Raw genomic sequence first — 20,044 nt, forward strand, 5'->3', positions numbered from 1 at the left:
ACTTTCCTATAAGGGGTATATGTATAAACAGATGGAGCCCAGAAAAGAGGAAAATACCAGCTACAGGGCCATGACTGGAGCTGTTTGATGCCAGGGAAAACCACAAACTTGGAGTCGGGTGGATGTGGGGATGATACTTACTTTTCTGAGCCACAGTTGCCTCATCTTTAGAGTAAGGACATGAAAATCCCTCTCAAGGATATTTTGAGCATCAAATGAGATAAGGATCACAGTGCCCAGGCATTTAATTAATATTTGTTGAATTCATAAAATCATCTGATTATGGTATGGTAGTACTTCAGAAAACTCAGGCTCATGCCTCTGGACCCTTTCTTTGGAAGGGCACTAAATGGGAACAAAATTAGTTCTAATTAGTCTTCTTCTTGCATATCTAATGTGGGAAGGAGAAATGTGGCACAAAAATTTTTTCAACTTAATATTTCCTTCCGTCATAACATCCTTTCTTTCTCCCAAAATATATTTGTAAATGGATCTCAGTTGTTGGTCCGGAATGACTACCAGTATGAAGAGGAGAAGAAAAAATTTTACGGGTCTTGTTTTTCCTCCCCTAATGTAGTTACTTAAAGCACTTGAAACATAAATATGATTCAGAGCACTTACTTAGATGTTTTTACTTTCTTATTTTGTGTGTGTGTGCCTTCAGTCCATTTGCTAATGAAGATGCTGAAAGTCAGAAATTCCTGACGAATGGATTTTTTGGGGAAAAGAAGCTGGCAGATTATGGTGATGAACATGTAAGTGAATCTATCCTTTTAGGCAGTAAACATCACTGAGGGTGTCTGATGTACCTAGACCTCTGGAGGAAAACAATGTGACTGAAATTTTCCAAGCCTTGATCAGCACATTCTCTGTTTATTTAGGCCCTTACTGGAATAAGGGCTTGTTTTCCCTGTTCGCCATATGGCTGCATAAATCATTTATGAAATTTGTTTTTTGGAGAAATCATTCTAACCCAAATGTAATCTGCAGTGATACATGTTTTCCCTTCTTTGTGTTACTCCACTTGTATTTTTTACTTTTACGGAGACCTCTGCTGAAACCAAGCACTACATCCCATTGAAAATTACATGCTTTTATTGACGTTGAATAATGGCTTTTACTCATTGTGATTTTATCTTAGTCTTCAATTAGGGACTGCAATCTCCTCCATTAAAAATAATGTGAGAATAAGAATAACTCCCCAAAAGTTTACCCTTTGGCAAATGTTTGCTTATAAAGCATTCCTTTTTCTTCCAGCACCCTGGAACCACCTCCTTTGGAATGTCTTCATTCAACCTGAGTAATGCCATCATGGGCAGTGGAATCTTGGGCTTGTCCTATTCCATGGCCAACACAGGGATCATACTTTTTATGTAAGTGAATGTACATATCTACATTTGGCAAGGAAGTCCATGCATATCTGGTGCTTTTTCAACAAACAATCTGAAGTTTGATCTTTGTGAGCATGGAGAACCTGAGAAAGAACTAGTGTGTTCCTCTTGCTTTCAGATAAAACAGCAACCTGAGGAAAAATCTGATTTTATCTCACTCTTAGGAAAAAAATACACATCTCCAACCAGGCTGAAGAACGCTGCATGCCCTGATTCTACCTCATGTCCCATTCCCTTTGCCCATTTGTGACAGATACACTGGGCACAATAGCCTTCTCTCCATCCCAGGAAGATGCCACATTTCCTCTCACCACCAGATCTTTTCACATGGTCTTGGAAACTTCTTCCCTTTCTCCTTCATCTAGTAACTCCTCACATCTCAGCTGAGCTTCACCTGCCTTCCCTGACCTCCATGACTGGGGAAAATCACTTTATTATACACTCACCACAGTTTTAATACTGTAGTGCATTTGTCTGATTCATTTGGTTAATGTTTATCTCTCTTGCTACACTATAAACTCTAGATAGAATTGAGCCCATGTCTGTTTTCACTCAGTACATTTCTCAATCCCCAAGACCTAGCACAGTACCTGGCATAGGAAATATTTGTTGAGTGACCAAAGCTTATTTCCAAACTTGTGCACTTTTACCTAACTTGGTCAAATTCTGCTTAAGGGTAACAGTGTCTCATAGCTGACCTGTGGGATAGATACCGGGTCATCTGTGGCAGACAACCACAGACATTCAAGACATTCATGTGCATTACGTATAGCCTGCTATTTTCTAAGACATAACTGGCAGCAGTGGAATTCTTCACAAGAATAAAGTCTAATATTAGGCATCAATGTTGACGCAGATCCTAATCCCAAATGTAATGCTAGAGAGTTAAATAATGGTCTAAGAATGCAACATTTATATTGTATAAATATGCTATTTGTGTTTTGAACATCACATATGATTAGATAGTCACACAGCTATTTGAGGAGCAAGGACCAGAACTATAAATATTTATATTGTGTTCGGGCTTTGATTGAACTGTTTTATGTAGAATATTCTTTAGCTGAATGGGTTTTTATAACTTGACTTTCATAAACCATGTTTGAAATAAAGTAGGGTTTTCTTTATTATTTAGATCTTAATAGCTAGAGATGTATTCATGTATTTGTATGCTTTTGTAAAGTATATTACATCTAAGACAAAAGACTGCCTTCTCCTTATTAATTATACATACTATTTAAATTAAGTAAAGTTATCATAGATAACTGATGAATAGAAGTAGAAGACACTTCCCCCAATCCTAGAGTCATAGATCATTTTCATAGGAGGAGAATATTCCACTTTTAAAACGAGATCCTCATTTCAGGGCTAAAAACATTTAACAGATTAATTTAGCCAGAGCAATTAAATTACTAAACATCATGGGGTGTGTTTTGTGTGTTGAAGAGGCACAGACTGGATTTGGTTTTCTCCCTTAATTCACAGCAAGTAACACAGTATTTCATTGGTTCTACTTTTAGTATTTTCTGCCAAAGCAAGTACATGTTTAAAATACAGGAAATACTTCTTTATTAATAGGTAAGTACATAAGGCTTATGGAAAAATATAGGAATAAATCATTGGTTATACAGTTCTGGCAGACATATTTTATGGAAAATAAGAGCACAATATATTGGGAGTGATTATAAAATTTATAATTTATGGTTATATATAATGTTGATTTATAACATTGATTTCATTGGTAATTACTAAAGGGTTAGATCAATTGTGGAGAAAACGTTTAGTATGTTCTTATCATGTAAAATAAACAAAGAAAGATTTTTTTTTTGAATTTCAAGTCAAACTATTGTTCTTCCATTTATTATGTAGATGCTCTATCTATGCTCTTATTTTTGTGCTCCAATTCTTGGTTTGGGAGAAATACCGATCAGTATAAACATAAAGAAACCATAGATGCATATGGTCACATAGAGAATCCTGACACCAGAGTTGATTCTTTCTGAACACAAAAAAGGAATTTTCCTGCCCTCTATATTTACCTTTCTCTGCTTTCCCCATTACATACGCAACTGCCGGACCCTCTGGTTGACACAGTACCTTGCTAGCTAATGTAGTATCAGTAGTAATGGAGCTCAGACTCCGCATGTGTTGGCTTCTGGATTCCTAGATTTTAGATTAAGATTTAGTCAGGCTATTGAATAGCCCTTCAGTTCTAGATGTTGATATGAATATCATGCAAATATGATGTACATATACCCATATGCTGAGTAAGGAGATGTAGTATTTGCTAATTTTGCTGTACACTTAGCATCTAAGCTATGAACCAGATTCTACAATTGAGCAACACTAAAAAAATATTTGTTAGGAACTTCAAGTGGTAGGTTTGGGCCTGTAAAATAGAGCAAATTCTAGTTCTGTGACATTAAAGGGTATATGTGGAGTTCTGAAAAGAATATCTCAGCTTCCAAAAAATCTACATACTTTTGGAAAATTGGTGATTAAAAAGACCAATGTGGTCATCTACTGTAACATCTAACATTATTATGTCTTATTTATTATAGAAACTTTATTATCTACTTTCTGTTGCCTTTACAGAATCATGCTGCTTGGTGTGGCAATATTATCACTCTATTCAGTTCACCTTTTATTGAAGACAGCCAAGGAAGGAGGTATATTACCCCTTAAATCCAAGATATTCTATTTTGAATCTCACAGAAGTATTTCAATCTATAGCTTCATAATCTTAGGATGATTTTAGTTAATTTCACATTTTATTTTCTTCTGAACTCAGTGACATGGTCTCTCAATGTTTTTAGTGGTTTGGACAAGTGAGAGGCTCATGTTCAAGCCCAAATAGAAAAAAAGAACCTTTTAGTAGATAATAGAAATAACCATTTGACTTGCTACATGCAGCTGAAATGAATGAAGCCATTGCTTCTTGTTTGAAGAACATTTTAACATATTACTCATTGGTTTTTGAGGTTGCATCGTTGGGGTTTATAATTTCTACGTGATGTCTATTTACATGTTTGAGACTCCAGTGTAGAGTTATATTATAGAAATATTTTAGTCATTAATACAGTCTTTTTAACACTGCTATTTTATCTTTGATTGTAGGGTCTTTAATTTATGAAAACTTGGGGGAAAAGGCGTTTGGATGGCCTGGAAAAATTGGAGCTTTTATTTCCATTACAATGCAGAACATTGGAGGTAAGAGGATATCGCTTTCAATGGACCACTTAAACTTTCTATAGAATGTTGAGTAAACAAGAAAACTCTTATGGCAATGAACAAGCACTTTAAATACGGAAAAATAGCTGCTTTCTTATAGTTCTCAAAATTTAAAAATAAAGTTTCTTAAATAGATTTGCTGTCCCTCTTTAATTAAAAATAGCAGTATCTAAGAATGAAATAATATATAAAACCCTACCAATTGAATTCTAGAATTAAAATATAAAATAAGAGCTTTCTTGATTTTCTAATGCTGTTATGGCATTATTACTTTTAAAAATTAAAGCATTTGTGTTTATTTCTGTCATTGCCAGAACAGTGGATGTTTCATATGTAAGACTGATTTCCTTCCATAAAATTGAAAAGTAGGTGTCTGGGGCACAGTAGGGGACACAGCCAAATGCCGTGTGGTCCTTGAGACACAGCTTGCACAGAGCCAGCCCTCTGGAGAGTGTCGCTAGAAGTTGTACTAACGCAAAACTCCGGCTAGGCATCAGAAGCACTATAAACCACAGATTCATCCGTTCTACAGATTCTTATAATTCCTACTGAATTATTATTTCAAGGGTAGCACCTAGAAATATGTATTTTTATCAGTGTTGTAGATGGCATGTTTGCCTACCAGCTTCACACTCATTCTGTGGGTCTGTGACCCTCAGAAGGCATCCAGACCCATAGTGCAAATGTCCTGTTGGCCGTGGGCTGCCGCGTGGCCCCACGTGTATCCCCACATGGTGGCACTTATTTCCTAACCTCCTAGCCAGTCCCCAAACCTGCTATTCTGTTCCTCTGTTCTTTCTTCTCTCAATGAACACCACCCGCAGCTGTCCAATTTCTGAAGCCAGAAATCTGGGTGTCAGCCTAAACTTTTTCCTTTTTTCCCTGACCCTGAAAGTCCAATCAAACGCCCAATCCTGTCCACTCGATCTGTTTCTTATCTTTTGAATCTCCCCTCTCCTTCCATCCTCACGACCACAGATGAGCACCTTTTTTTTTTTTTTTAACTCAGACTGTTGCAATAATTTTCTAATTGGTCTCCCTGCCTTGAGTTTCCCCTGTTCCTATCTCTAGTGCATCCTCCCGATACATTTTCTTAAATTCAAATCTAACTCTGCTTCTTTCATGCATAAAATTCTTCAGCATGTTCTCATTCTATTTATAATTTATTAATTATAACCAATAATTTTTAATTGTTTTTAAAACTTAAACTTATTGGCCTGACACAAAGGTCTTCATCATGTTCTTCTGCCTACGTTTCTATACCTTTCCTGCCAATGCCCATACTGTGTACCTATCTTCTATCCCCTGCATGTCCTGTGCCAAACCACAACAAACTATATTTAGTCCCCCAATGGTATTATTTTAATGTTTTAAGAAATCCTCTATGCCTTCTTTGCACATGCTGTTTTCTTCAGTTGAATGTCTCTTGAACTCTAACACACACACACACACACACACACACACACACACACTCATTCTCTCTCTCCCCCTCCATCCCTCACCCAGGTCCATGACTTCTCTAGGCTGTTGGTTACTAGTTCTTCTGGGCTGTCTTGGCCCTGTTTGTATGCATCTGGCACATAACTGTTTTTTAAAAGACATTTAAAAACCCTTGAGTAGAGAATAAGCTTTTGGAGTCTGATACATCTGAATTTGAGTCTGTTTCTGTCACTATCTGTGACTTTGGGAAAATCACTTTACTCCTTTGAGTCTCATTTTTCCATCTGTAGAAATGAGAGTAATACTTCATCCTCACAAGGTCATTGTGAGGATAAAAGAAGAAAACAAATGGCACATAATAAGGGTTCAGTACACGCTTCCTTCCTCCCTGGTTCTCTGCGTCAATATCCACGTCTCTGGAGACCCCTGATTATTTTTTATATGCTAATTGCAAAAAACTAAAACATTGCATAAATATATAAATTACTAAGAAAAGTTTATGTAAGTCACCCTCAAAAATAACTACTCATAGGTTTTCTCCTATGTCTAATTTAACAACTATATTGGTATTGTTAAAATTGGATCATCTTATAATACTGCTTTCTAGCTTGCTTTTTAAATTTAACGATATGCCTTGAATATATTTGCATGCTATTCCTTTTAATGGCTTTTGAGTTTTCCATTATACAAATGTACCATAATTGGTTTATAGAATCCTTATTGAACAGTCGGATTGTTTCTCATTTTTTGCTATTACAAACAGTGCTGCAATAAATAAGCGGATAAGCCCTTCAAATTCCATCAAATAGACTGATTTACATTTGGTTCAAAGTTTCAGCCTTATCAAGATTTAAAGTATCAAGCATCTTACAGGATCACCTCATAGTTGATCTACTTTACTTGTTTTGACAACTGAAATAACCAGGCATAAGCATACTTAGCCCTGAACTCAACTAGCTGAGTGGCAGCAGCAGCATCTGTGGTTCAAAGTGCAGCCACTATTATGCCTCTAAATAATGGAATAAACTATACAGTGGTCTCTCAGTCAAGCCACATACAAGTGAGACGTGTGGCTTTAAGGAAGTGAGATGAAATTTCCTAATACGATCCCAGAAAATGCTCTCTCTTTGGTTACTCTATATGATTAGCACATATTTGGCATAAGGGGAAATCACTTGTACTTCAGTATTTAACAACTCTATAGTTAGAACGTTTAATTTTCTCAGTCCCTTAAAAAATGAACATTTACTGCAAATGTTTTAACATTAGCCGAATAGTGTTGACATTACTCAGACTGGTCTGGATCCTTCTGAATTTTCAAAGACCAAACACATTAACAGTGGTGACATCACTGAAAGTCAGCAATTAATAGCTCTAACATTGAATGGTACCTCACTGAGCCAGTTAATCAGAAATATCTTCTGTGTTTACGCTCTGTAAGATTTAGCTTTAGCCAAGGTCTTTGTAAAGATTAACCAAATACTGTGTACAGAAGACACATCAGGTATTGTAAAAATCATTTTACTTTGACAATAGAGAAGAAGCACCAGACTGGGAGTCAGGGAACTTGTGTTTTAGATGTGCTGTACCCTTGTCAAGCTGTGTGATCTTGGACATGTCATTTAAACTTTCAAAATCGTTAGATCTTCAGCTGCAGAGTGAGGATAGCAACATATATACCTTGTCATCTCATAGGGCTTTTCAGGTGATCAAATGAAGTGATATGCAGAACAAAACAATGTGGAGAATTATTATCACCATTATTGCCTTCACTTGAAGTTAAGAAAATATTTTTAAACTATTAATAGTTCAATTTACAACCTAGATATCTGTTTTAAATGCCTGTTAGCAAAAATTCACCAGCAGGATGTAGCACATACTTAAAGTTTCTGTGTAAAACTTGTCAGTTTTATTTTTAATTGAATCTCTTCACCATGTGTCAAATAACAAATTAGTATTATACTTCACTAAAGGGATGGACTTTAGAAAAGGGTGTTGCATAAATTTTCACAATTTTAGGCAAAATTGTAATGTTAATCATATGTATACATATTCAGTTTTCCAGGGAGAGCATTTATAGATTTCATCATATTTTCAAAAGAGTACATGATCACTCATATATCACTTACCTAGGTGTTCATGAAATTTTAACACTTTGTATAATTTCTTAATTAGTCAAAAGGAGAGTAGGATATAGAGGGGGATAAGAAACTTCATTGACAAAGAGGTAGAGAAGCTGTCATCTTTTGTATTCTTTTATCAGTACAGGAAGACTAATCTCAGCAACAAGTGGTCTGAGACTTTTTGTGCCCCACAGGGGGATCCCAGAGGACTAGACTTGTGCTCATCTGCAGAAAGCCGCAGCTCCACAGCTCTGCCTATGATTCTGCCTCTCTCATCTGGCCCATGCCTCTTGTTCCCAGACTGTTGTCCAAGTTATAGACACTAAAACAGGCATACTCAGTACAGACCGTGATGATTTATAACTGATGGGGGTACAACTTTGAAACTGTAGCCTCATTGCAAACTTTAGAGCTGGATTTAACACAGAATCAGCACTGATAATGATAGCAAATGTCCACCTGCAAGAGCTAAAGGGCCAAGTGTCTAGTTTTGAAAAGAACTTGGAAGGAGTGCAGAATACACAGTGGCTTTTCTTTCCATTTGGGGGATTAGATGCTCATCTGACAGAGAATAGCAGCCCCAAATGTCATGACTTCTTACAACTTACGTATGACTTCTGTGCTGTGCACGCCACTAAGCTGTCACATTTTCCATTTTAGCAATGTCAAGCTACCTCTTTATCATTAAATATGAACTGCCTGAAGTAATCAGAGCATTCATGGGACTTGAAGAAAATACTGGGTATGTTTTATGTTCCCTCTATGACATCAAGTGACTCATTCTGCTTGATCTTTTCTGATCCTAATATCCTTGTCTCTCTTCCTCATCTAGAGAATGGTACCTCAATGGCAACTACCTCATCATATTTGTGTCTGTTGGAATTATTCTCCCACTTTCTCTTCTGAAAAATTTAGGTAAAAATATTTTCTGATAGAAAATTTTTTATTTTCATTTTGTATTCTAATAGGTAAACTGATCGTAAATACCATATTCACCTTCCAAAATTTTTCTGCTCACTCCTAGGTTACCTTGGTTATACCAGTGGATTTTCCCTTACCTGCATGGTGTTTTTTGTCAGTGTGGTAAGTGATGTGTTGACAAGATCTCTGTAGCTTGGTGAGCATGAGATGCTTTTTATGCCTGAATTAGTGTTCTCATTTTTGTTAAAGCACATCACTATCATGAAATAGTTCTTCCATCACATGTGATTTTCTTGTATTCTAATTTGGGATGAGCAAAGAGCAGTCATGAGTTTAAAAATAGTTGAGTTCAAATGCCAAGGCTGTTGCTAATGGTATGTTCTAGGCACAATGGGTGTATTTTTGAACAAAAGGAATACTTCAAGCAGGAACAGAACAATAACCCAATACTTAGAAAGATGGAGAAGAAGTGAAGAGTCTGAAAGAGAGACAAGTAGGCCATAACCACATGCACATGAATCAGCCATTCTCTTTTATACATTTTACCCATTAAGAGAGGGCAACCACAGTGGAATTAGAGAAATCCTCTTCTCCCCGCCCCTGCCCAAAGGGGGAATTTCTGGCGCTATCATGGATGCCAAAATGTATAAAGCATTTCCCTAAAGAGGTAAAGAAGGAGTAGAACATTTTTGATGACCCATGCCATAATTAGTTTGAAGAAATAAAAGATATGAAATTTAGCAAGGAAATGATCATCTTTCTCATGAAATAGCATGAAAGAGGCTTGGTATGGCTTCCTGCAAAATACCATCCTGTTGACTCTAGGGGCAGGGCTGCCAATTGTAGCTCCAACTCTCTTCTTAGGACAGAGGTGAGGGGGAGTCTCCACTGTCCATTAGTCTCAAAGGAATCCCCAGCTGAGTTCCCTCATCCCCACCTCATAAGCCACACATATGGATTCTTATTTCATTGTTTTTCTTCAAAAGGCTGACTTTTTTTTTTTTTTCCGACTGGGTCTAGGTGATTTACAAGAAATTCCAAATACCCTGCCCTCTGCCCGTTCTGGATCACAATGTTGGAAACGTGACATTCAACAACACACTTCCGATGCACGTGGTAATGTTACCCAACAACTCTGAGAGTGCTGATGTGAACTTCATGATGGATTACACCCACCGCAATCCTGCAGGGCTGGATGAGAACCAGGCCAAGGGCTCTCTTCATGACAGTGGAGTCCAGTATGAAGCCCATAGTGATGACAAGTGCCAACCCAAATACTTTGTGTTCAACTCCCGGGTAAGTGAGAGGCCCAGACCTCTAATGAGCCTGTTAATGTGGCCTCTGTGTTTTTATTTCACAAACTGAGATGGCCTGAGATTGCCATCTATGTTGGAATGCTAAACATGTGGTGTTGTCTTTGTTTTTCAGACGGCCTATACAATTCCCATCCTAGCATTTGCTTTTGTATGCCACCCTGAGGTCCTTCCCATCTACAGTGAACTTAAAGAGTAAGGCAGCCATCATTTTAGCATTCTAATTTGCTTTGACAATCTACTCATATGTTCAAAGGTGCTTTGAGAGGAAACATGGTTTGTAGCTTGTGCTACATCCACTCATCGTTACCTCACCTGCCTCCATCTCTCCACAATAATGGTTCAGGGGAGTGGTTCAGGGAAGGGACTCAAGGAGTGAATGGTTGTAATGATTTGGGCAGCTCTTGGGAATTTACACTTGAATTTTGGTGGGAAGAAATGATGTCATCTGGACAGGAATGGAACACACATGAAGACCAAAAATCATGGTCAGGGCAGTCTTGATAAGCCACTGATGTCATCCGTGGTCAGTTCTAACCCTTGTCTAGAAGACGTTCACAGAAAGAGATGTGCCAATATCTGGCCTCCATTGTCTTATCTGTATAATGGAGACATTGGCTAGAAAATATTTTTTCTTCCAGCTGATGGTCTATGGTTCATTCATACTCTCTTCCCTTTTAGATTGTTGACATCTGCTTGGGGACAAAGGCTATGAGCTCACTATAGCAGCTTCCCTATTTACCTTTAAGGAAGGGTGTTATGTAATAATTCTCAACCTCTTTAATCCAGAAATCAATAACCTCAGCCTTTATTCTAATTAAATAATGACCCCTTTTTCCACAAATACTAATTTATGTCATAAAAAATTTTGGGTACACTCCAATTATTTTGATGTCTTTGATTTACTTTGAAAATCACATGCAGCCATTACCCCAGAAGCCTGACAGTTGACCTTAGGCAGCTGGGTGCCCTCTAGAATGATTTCCAGAAGCTATTCAGGTAACAATATCATGCTTCCTGGTTGTCTACACTCTTGGCAGTAGTTGCTTTGCTGATTCTAGTAGGTTCTTTTCCTTACTGAAGTCAGCTCATCATGAAATTCAAAAGCTTTCTACATTAGGAACCAGTTTGATCTTTATGTTAATTGCATCTTAATTATTCAGTAGACAAGCTTACTTATTGACATGAAATATGCTGTTCCTCTTATAGGGAAATGGTTGTTGCTAAGACTAAAGGAATAGTGGTTAAGAAAAATGGAAACAAATCCTCATTATCTCTCTAAGATAAATTTAAGTCAGCTATAAGTTTATGCACTAAAAATGTGGTCTCATAATGAGCAATACAGATATACTTTTAAAATTATTTTTATTTTAATTTTAAAAACTGATATTTTCATAAGTTAAAAAAAAAAAAAACTTACTGTCCTTTTTCTTTTCAGTCGGTCCCGGAAGAAAATGCAAACAGTGTCAAATATTTCCATCACGGGGATGCTTGTCATGTACCTGCTTGCTGCCCTCTTTGGCTACCTAACCTTCTATGGTATGTCACTCTGTCAAAGTTATTCTCTGTGCAAATCCTGGTTAGACTCAACATTGACCTGTCTAGGTATAACTTTTTTAATTGCCCTCTGTAAGCATGATCTATAGATGTCATATACTCAGTTCACATGCTATTTTAGCTTTGTCGTTTGACCTAAGGAAATGAGACCTGAACCAGCCTGGCTAACAAGTTACAATTTGTGAACTCATACATATTTTATATAAAATACCCTTCAAACTGAATTATTTTCCTTCAGGGATAGCTATTTCTTTGGCTAGACTCCTTAATCCAGTTCAGGCTAGAAGCAACAAGAATGAATCCAATTGCACGTGGTAAAGCTCCTTTGATGGAAAAGTTCACTGCCAAGTAAACGGCAGGAACACTACAAAGTCCTCAAGTATGAACTTGCTTCTTATTTATCTGAGGGTTTGGGGTATTAGGTAAAATTTCTGGCTTATCCCATTCTATTCTGTTATTGTGAATGGTTTTCTAAGAAAGAGAAGGACATGGCAGAATTTCCTTCAATCTAGGAATGCACTACAAAAAAAAAAGTGACTATGGCCACATTAGATTACGCCTGCAACATTTCCTCTCTGGCATCTTAACAATCCACAAAGGGGGTAGAACTGTATTCCTTTCATGAAGTGTGGCCCTATAGACAAATTTCATGGAATCAAGTATTGACCTGGTAGCACATGTTCACAGTAATCAATGTATCAACATAAATATATTTTTTGTATAAACCTCTCTTTTTGGATTTTTTTCCTGACTGACTTGGTAATTAAATTGATTACATGACAAGTTAGGGAGGAAAAGACTCAGGAGTAGGCCACCATTTGCTTAGATTTTTTTTCTATTTGACTAATATTTGACTATTAACCAAGCACACGCTTTAGGTTGGGCATTAACTTCTTGCTGGCTGTGAGTTAATGAAAGCCAAGGTCAATACCATTGAAGGTATTTGTACCCCTTTTTGTCTGATCTTGAGGGGAGAAGGGGGAAAATTAAACTACATCTGATTCCATAAATATCTCCCTGTCATTTGTGTCTGGAATTCAGAATGGATGTGTTTTCAAGGAGGGCATCATCTTAATCTTACAGCAGTATTTATTGGGTGACCCTATAAAAATTATACTAATTTATCCTTGTATGTACGTTACTTATACTTACTCTAATGAGTTTCATATAAGCCAACTCTTGAAAAAGCCTAGAATATGTGTTTCAGTGTCATGATAGAGTCACAATGCTTGAGGTTGAAAAAATGTTAGAGATCATTTGTCCTAGAGTTTCCATACAGAGTTTGGAGAACCTGTGCCAGGGGTGGCTGGGCAACTGGGGGCAGAGGAAGGGCGAGGGATGGGAGAGACAAGCTGGTGGGGTTTGTGCTTCTCAACAAGAGCCCCTCAGCTTCTCATCTAGTTTGTGATGCTTCTGTGTAACAGAGACAGGTATATATCATGACACAAATGAGCTCAAGAAGCACCTAAGCCATTTTCTATAGCTTCTGCAAGTTTATAATCTTTAGCAGCCCTTTGTTAATTTTTCCCAGTTTGTTGTGCTGCAATAACAACCAAAAGTCACCTTATTTAATTTGATGCCTTGAAGGCTAATGAGAAAGGGAGTCATATTAAGTAAATTACTACTAGAAAAAATTTCTCAAAAAACAGTTATCTATAATAAATCTCTTTCACCCACCCACCTCCCCTCAAAAACCTCTGTTCATCTAAACAAAGGTTCATAGCTAATAAGCTCAGAGACATGGTAAGAACAGACGTATCTGAATTCCCAGACCTGGGTCTTTTCCACTGTCCTCTGTCCCTCCATAAAATGTTGCTGTAAGTAACCAGTGCCAAATTGACAACACCAAGTGAACTCATTCCCTTCTTCCTCTCTGTAGGAGAAGTTGAAGATGAATTACTTCATGCTTACAGCAAAGTATATACATTTGACACCCCTCTGCTCATGGTACGCTTGGCAGTCCTTGTGGCAGTAACACTAACTGTGCCCATTGTCCTGTTCCCAGTAAGTACCTGAGGCTTTGATGCAAGAAACCTGGTGACCCCATGGATTAGTTCATGTGCTGTGCTTTGACGTGGATTTAATTATAATGCGAGTTTGCAACTGCAGTGCCTGAGGACATTATTATTTTCGTACAGCATTTTGGAGCCACTTAAAATTGATCATTTAATATGTAAATAGAGCAAGTACTTTTAGGTGGTAAGTATTTTTAAAGTGTAGGGAAAAAACTCAGGAAATTTATTTTTAAACTCAAATTCAAAAAGTGGAGCTTGAGCTTCTGTCTTGTGGATTAGTAAAACTGAGTAAGAATTCGTATAACTTCTGAAACCTGAAAGCCAAGACCACATTAACTTTCAAATCATATTGAATTTCACCACCATTTTGAAGTAGTTTCGTATTTTTTCCAATTTTTTTTGTGCAGCAATAACATCCAAAAGGCATCTTATTTAATCTGACGTCTTGAAGGCTAATGAGAAGGGGATTCACGTTAAGTAGATTATATATTAGAAACAATTTCTCAAAAAATGATTATGTACCTATCATATATCTCTTTCACCCACCCACCTCCCCTCAAAAAACCTGACACATGGCCTCTGGCAGACTCAGACTGGGCTCACCCCTTCTTGGCATTTGCCATTGGCGTCAGTTTGTTCTGGGATAACAGAGCGTGGCTGGTTGTGGCAATTTGGGCTGCATGTGTTAAAACCACCACCTATGGATAAACACAGTTCTTCACCCTCCTGCCAACTCTTCTCCTTTCATAAACACTAAATTTACTCATTCATCTGAGGGGAAAAAAATAAGTGACACAGTAACCAGCGCTGTCCTGTACATAATGTTCCATACAGGGCCTGGCGTATGAGGACTACTTATATAATGGCACTGTGACTGCTTTAAATGCAGCTTGTGTGCTGAAATGTATTTTGGCACATTCCTTTTTCATGAGTGCATGAAATCAGACCCTTATTACCATGGTGGCTAATATTTTACTCTTAAATAATGTCTTGCCTCTAATATATCTGAAAGTATTTCAAATGACACACACAGCTTTAGCCTAAAATCAGCTCCATCTCGAGTACAAGACAGAAGACAGCTATAAACAGAAGGTGTACTATCGGGTAAAATTTCCAAGCAAACAACTTCACCGAGAAAAGAATATCTGTAGCCCTTCCTTTTGTGTGAAAAGAAATCACTTGCTAAAGTTTGGCACACAATAGGCAGGTGCATCTTTGTTGAACCAAAGCATTTTATGAAAGAAATTTGTTATGTGCTTCAGTATTGCTTTATTCACGTCCATGCAGTGTTTTCAAGCTGTGGTCTCAAGGGACTCATGGACTTGGCTGTGGTCACATAGCTAGTTGGTAACAGTTGAACTAATGCAGCTCATAGCATAACACTGATGGCTGCAATCATTGTAATGGGAAGCAAAAGTCATTTACTGGCGAACATTTCACCTCAATGTTGAAAATCCATATCTCCGCTTAGGAATTCTTCCCCTGCATGAAAGATAAAGCACTAACATGTGCTTTATGGCCATCAGGAAAGCAATAGTTTGTAAACATTAGATGCTGTTAGAACCAAAATTGACCATAAGAACAAAAATTCAGAAAAACAACTGCTACCTTTCACTACATATTTTCACTCAACATTAGCGTTGGTGGGACATTTTGCACATGATCTTGTCCTCACTCCTGTGATGCTGCGCTGATATGATCTGTGTAAGTGCCCCCTTCCCCATGGGGTCATCAGTCCCCAGAGAAGGGGGACAGGCACAGAGACTGGCACAGAGGATGAGCTTGATAATGTTTGTTAAGAAAAATGGTCTCTACGTGAATCTTGCCTCTTCTTGAAATGTATAAACTACCTTTTTGTAGCAAAAGCATGGGCTGTTTCCCTTGCTGACACGTGCCATGGATTCAGTGTGGTGAGGATCTGGACTAAATGAACCAAACCTCCCTGCATGCGATCTGATTACATCTCAGATTCTCTAGCTACTTGTATTTCATCTTATCATAGTAAAATCATTCTTTTCACTTATGTAGCCTTCGGATCAGTTTTGAAGTTCTATAGATATAGGCATAGAAATATGGCAGATGTTGCCATGTACTGCAGCAGTGATTTGCAGGTATTTCATAGCAAATTTGCAGTCAAAGTATGAGTCACTTCTAAGCAATGGGAGAGTTTTTTGTTTTTTTGTTTTTTAAGAGTTCAGAGCTAAGGCTCTCAGTTTCTACCCTGCCTCCACATTTCTGACCTTTACCCTGGGTCCCCAGATGAGCACACAGCACCTCCGAACAGGCTCTGTTCAGGACCCTCTCTCTCTGGAAATAACAGGTGTTTTCTCTAAAGCTGCAAAGAACCTTTCTGGAATCATTCCGGGTCAGGGACCCGAGCTGTCGCCAGGGACTTCCCCCACCCACAGCATCTGACCCACATCAGCTCGTGTCAGTAAAGAAAAGGGCACGTAGATAAGTGGAAGAGCAGAGCGGGCTGTGTGGGTCATGAGCCAGAGATGCCTCTGCCCTGACGTAACACCACCACTGCGGGCCTTTTGATCCCAGACTCCCTCCTCAGGGCAGTACTTTAACATGGAATAACCAGCAAGTTTCCCTCTTATCCTTTTCCACCGCCACCCCCAGCCTACTGTCTCCCTCTGCCCCATTGCCCTCTTCAGGAATGCCTTCGGTCTGTTTGGGATTTTCTTATTCCTTATTCAGTATGAGGAAGAAGCTTTCACCATTTACTCCAACCATTCTACCGTACTAGTCCCATAAACTTCCTGTACCCTTACATCATTAGGCCAAACCTTAGTCTCTCTGGGAACCACGAGGCCTTAGGAAGTCGCATTTACATTCAGAGGCCCTGCACATATAGAATTGCTTCTAACTCAGCTTGTTGAGTTGAACGCACCATTTTAACAAAGGACTAAAGGCACATGGCAACCTCTTCCTGAAAATGAACCTGTATTCTATTGTTTATTCCATCTGTTTAGCAAATCCTGAAGCACCATGTGTATATCACCAAAAAGCTTATTTTAAGCCTACTAATTAGAGCAGTGTGGACAATATTGGATAAACACTAATTGCAGGTCACAATATAAAATTTAAAGGCTGCTGGAGAAAACAACATCAAACCATTTGCTTTCTTCAGTTTTCTTTTCAGAATGAGTTTCCTAATTTTCACTAATCCTGTTTTTAAAATACTTTGCAAAGTCATTCTTAAACTATGTCCAGAGACTATCTGGTTTGTCATTCTGAAATGAAATTGCCTTTTCAACCTAAACAGATGGCTTTAATTTTTGGTCGTGTGGTATGAAAGGAATGCCACATGAGAAACTTCAAGCAATTTTGGCTCAATTTTTTTGTCGTTAGTACATGTTTCAGAATATATCTTACATTTTCTCTCTTTTAAGCGAGTTCTTATCTCCACGCTATTAAGAGACCTTCGAACTAAAATTGTAAAGTGGCAATGAATCACAGTCTTTCCCCAAATGTGGACTCCTAGCTTAACGGAGGTGCGCACTTATTGAAAAGCCAAGAGAGTAATTCCACTACATGAAAAAAGCATCCTCTAAAAGATTCCAAAGATAAGAGCGTTTTCAACCTTGTTAAACTGCACAAATACAAACGCCCTCCTCCCTCCCTGTGCCCAGGGGAATCTCTTTATCCAGTTACAGCAGAGTAACTTGAGCAGCTGCTGCAAACAAAGCCTCTCTTGACCCTTCGCCTACTTATTTCAACTGCTGAAGTGGGGCCAAAGTCTGTCAAGGATCCTGAGGAGAGGGAAAAGACTTCTACTGCTTAAGCAAATTCCACATTTATTGAGTGCCTTCTGTGTATAAGACACTAAACTAGAAGCTCAGGGGAATGTTAAGATTATTAGGTCCCATTCTTTGCTTTTGTGGCTTTATACTCTATTGGTGGGGGGAGGCAAAAGGGGAGAGAGAGAAAAAAGTAAACACAAAAATATCATCTATTTTAAAAATATCAGGTGGCAAAATGTTAAATAAAAATGCAAAATTAAGAAAAACCTAGACTTGTAAAAATTCCTTTCGCAGTCTTGTGTCAATCAGTTCGGCGCTTGCCCTTCAGGTTTAATCCAGTCCGATGAGACAGGATTAGTGACGCACAAGGGGTTTTACTGTGTATCTAAATTACATATTTTACCTGTTATTTTATCTCTTTCTGACTGAGATTATTTTTAACAAAAATTCTGAAAATTGAGAAAGTGAACATAATGCGTTACCAAGGAAAAATGACACTATCTCAAACATCAAAAATCAGCATCAAGGTTGCACAACAATACGAATGTCCAGTCACGCATTGCTTAACAACAGGGATACCCTCTGAGAAATGCGTTGTTAGGCTATTTCATCATTGTGTGAACATCACAGAGTGTAATTACACAAATCTATATTGTTTAGCTTATTACACATCTAGCGCACAGGGCATAGCCTATTGCTCCTGGGCTACAAACCTGTACAGCATGTTACTGCACTGAATACTGCAGGCAACTGTAACACAACGGTAAGTATTTATGTATCTAAACTATCATAACTAAACATAGAAAAGGTACAGTAAGATTACAGTATTCTAATCTCATGGGATCACTGTCATATATGTGGTCCGTACACAAACGATGTTATGTGGTGCATAATTGTACTGTCTACCACCAAACTGGATACTCAGAAATGGTGAGGATGGTGAATTCTATGTTATGTATATTTTACCACAATAAAAAAAATGTTGCATAAAAAAGCATCAGGGTCTTTTCTAGGGGAAAAAGGAAAAAGAAAGAAGATGCTTTTGAGTGAGGAGAATATTTGAAATAGTAGACACAGTCAAATACAAAGAAGCGATCTAACCTTTGAACTTTCTTGTTGCAGATTCGCACATCAGTGACCACACTATTATTTCCCCAAAGACCCTTCAGCTGGATAAGACATTTCCTGATTGCAGCCACACTTCTTGCACTTGATAACGTTCTGGTCATCCTTGTGCCAACTATAAAATACATCTTTGGATTCATAGGTAAGTTTCAGAAAGACATTTATTTAGTCAACTCAAACTTAAACCTCCTTAAATGGTGGACAGGGAGCCAGTGGGGGTGGTCAGGATCCCAGGTACTTCCCAGGCTCCCTGATTCCCATTAATCCCACTAGACTCCAGTGTCTGAACTGTCACTTTCCCTTCCTCCCAAGTGACACTGGGAGCTACCTTATAGGTCAGTTAGTCCAGCTGCCTTTTCCAACAGATGAGGAAACTGAGCCCCATAGAAGCCAAATCATATACTTTGGAGTGGACCCAGGATTTGGACCTAGGTCTTAACTCTATCATGGGTAAAATAGTCAGGAAGATAAATTCTGTCTACCTCTCAGGTCTATGAATATCAACTGAGCATTAAAGGGTATCTTCAGAGCAATAGGAGGTTGATTTTGTAAAGCATATTATTTTCCTTAACTGTGTGGTCTATTAATTAATTTTTCACTCTACTGATTGAGGAGTTACTCAAATTTTACACACATTCTAAAACTTTAAAAGAATCGGATGTAAGCAACTTGTAACAAGAGGTGGGTAGGAAGGGTGTGTGAAGAGTTTGGCTTCAGTATTTATTTATTTTTCTAATCCCCTGTAAATTTGTATTAATAAACTTAATTAAATTTATTGCTTTATTTTGTTATATATACTTATGCAGCTACGATGTTAGATACATTTTAATTTTCCAAATAAACCTATATTCTACAAATAAGCAACCAAGATGAGCTTATATGATTTAAATGTGTGCTTTTTCTGCTAAGAAGAATAGGATAGTTTTATATTTGGTTTCTTTAAAGTGCATGCCCTCGGGTGTCTACTTTGCTGGGTAAGACCTGCCGTGTAAGACATTGAGCTGCCTTGTGTTTGTCTCCTCAGGGGCTTCATCTGCCACCATGCTGATTTTCATTCTTCCAGCAGCTTTTTATCTTAAACTTGTCAAGAAAGAACCTCTCAGGTCACCCCAAAAGGTCGGGGTAAGTAAGGCTTACAATTTCCCCCATTATTAGTTGCTCTTCGACTACTTGGAGTAAACC

The 20,044-nt window shown here is 38.0% G+C and overlaps 1 protein-coding gene across 2 annotated transcripts in view; it reads left to right on the top strand.

Moving 5' to 3' along the window:
• The window catches only part of SLC38A4 (solute carrier family 38 member 4), a 37,367-nt gene that overhangs the window by 13,648 nt on the left and 3,675 nt on the right, over positions 1 to 20,044 (top strand). For both annotated transcript variants that reach the window (XM_045553964.1, XM_045553965.1), the window contains exons 3-15: positions 665 to 755; positions 1,258 to 1,373; positions 3,984 to 4,057; positions 4,506 to 4,598; positions 8,843 to 8,924; positions 9,015 to 9,097; positions 9,207 to 9,265; positions 10,124 to 10,399; positions 10,532 to 10,611; positions 11,855 to 11,955; positions 13,853 to 13,977; positions 18,860 to 19,004; positions 19,887 to 19,984. In XM_045553964.1, the coding sequence (XP_045409920.1) occupies positions 665 to 755; positions 1,258 to 1,373; positions 3,984 to 4,057; positions 4,506 to 4,598; positions 8,843 to 8,924; positions 9,015 to 9,097; positions 9,207 to 9,265; positions 10,124 to 10,399; positions 10,532 to 10,611; positions 11,855 to 11,955; positions 13,853 to 13,977; positions 18,860 to 19,004; positions 19,887 to 19,984 (1,423 nt within the window). The remainder of the gene's footprint in view (positions 1 to 664; positions 756 to 1,257; positions 1,374 to 3,983; positions 4,058 to 4,505; positions 4,599 to 8,842; positions 8,925 to 9,014; positions 9,098 to 9,206; positions 9,266 to 10,123; positions 10,400 to 10,531; positions 10,612 to 11,854; positions 11,956 to 13,852; positions 13,978 to 18,859; positions 19,005 to 19,886; positions 19,985 to 20,044) is intronic.

Source organism: Lemur catta, chromosome 6, assembly GCF_020740605.2.
Source record: "Lemur catta isolate mLemCat1 chromosome 6, mLemCat1.pri, whole genome shotgun sequence".
In the NCBI taxonomy this organism is placed as follows: Eukaryota; Metazoa; Chordata; class Mammalia; order Primates; family Lemuridae; genus Lemur; species Lemur catta.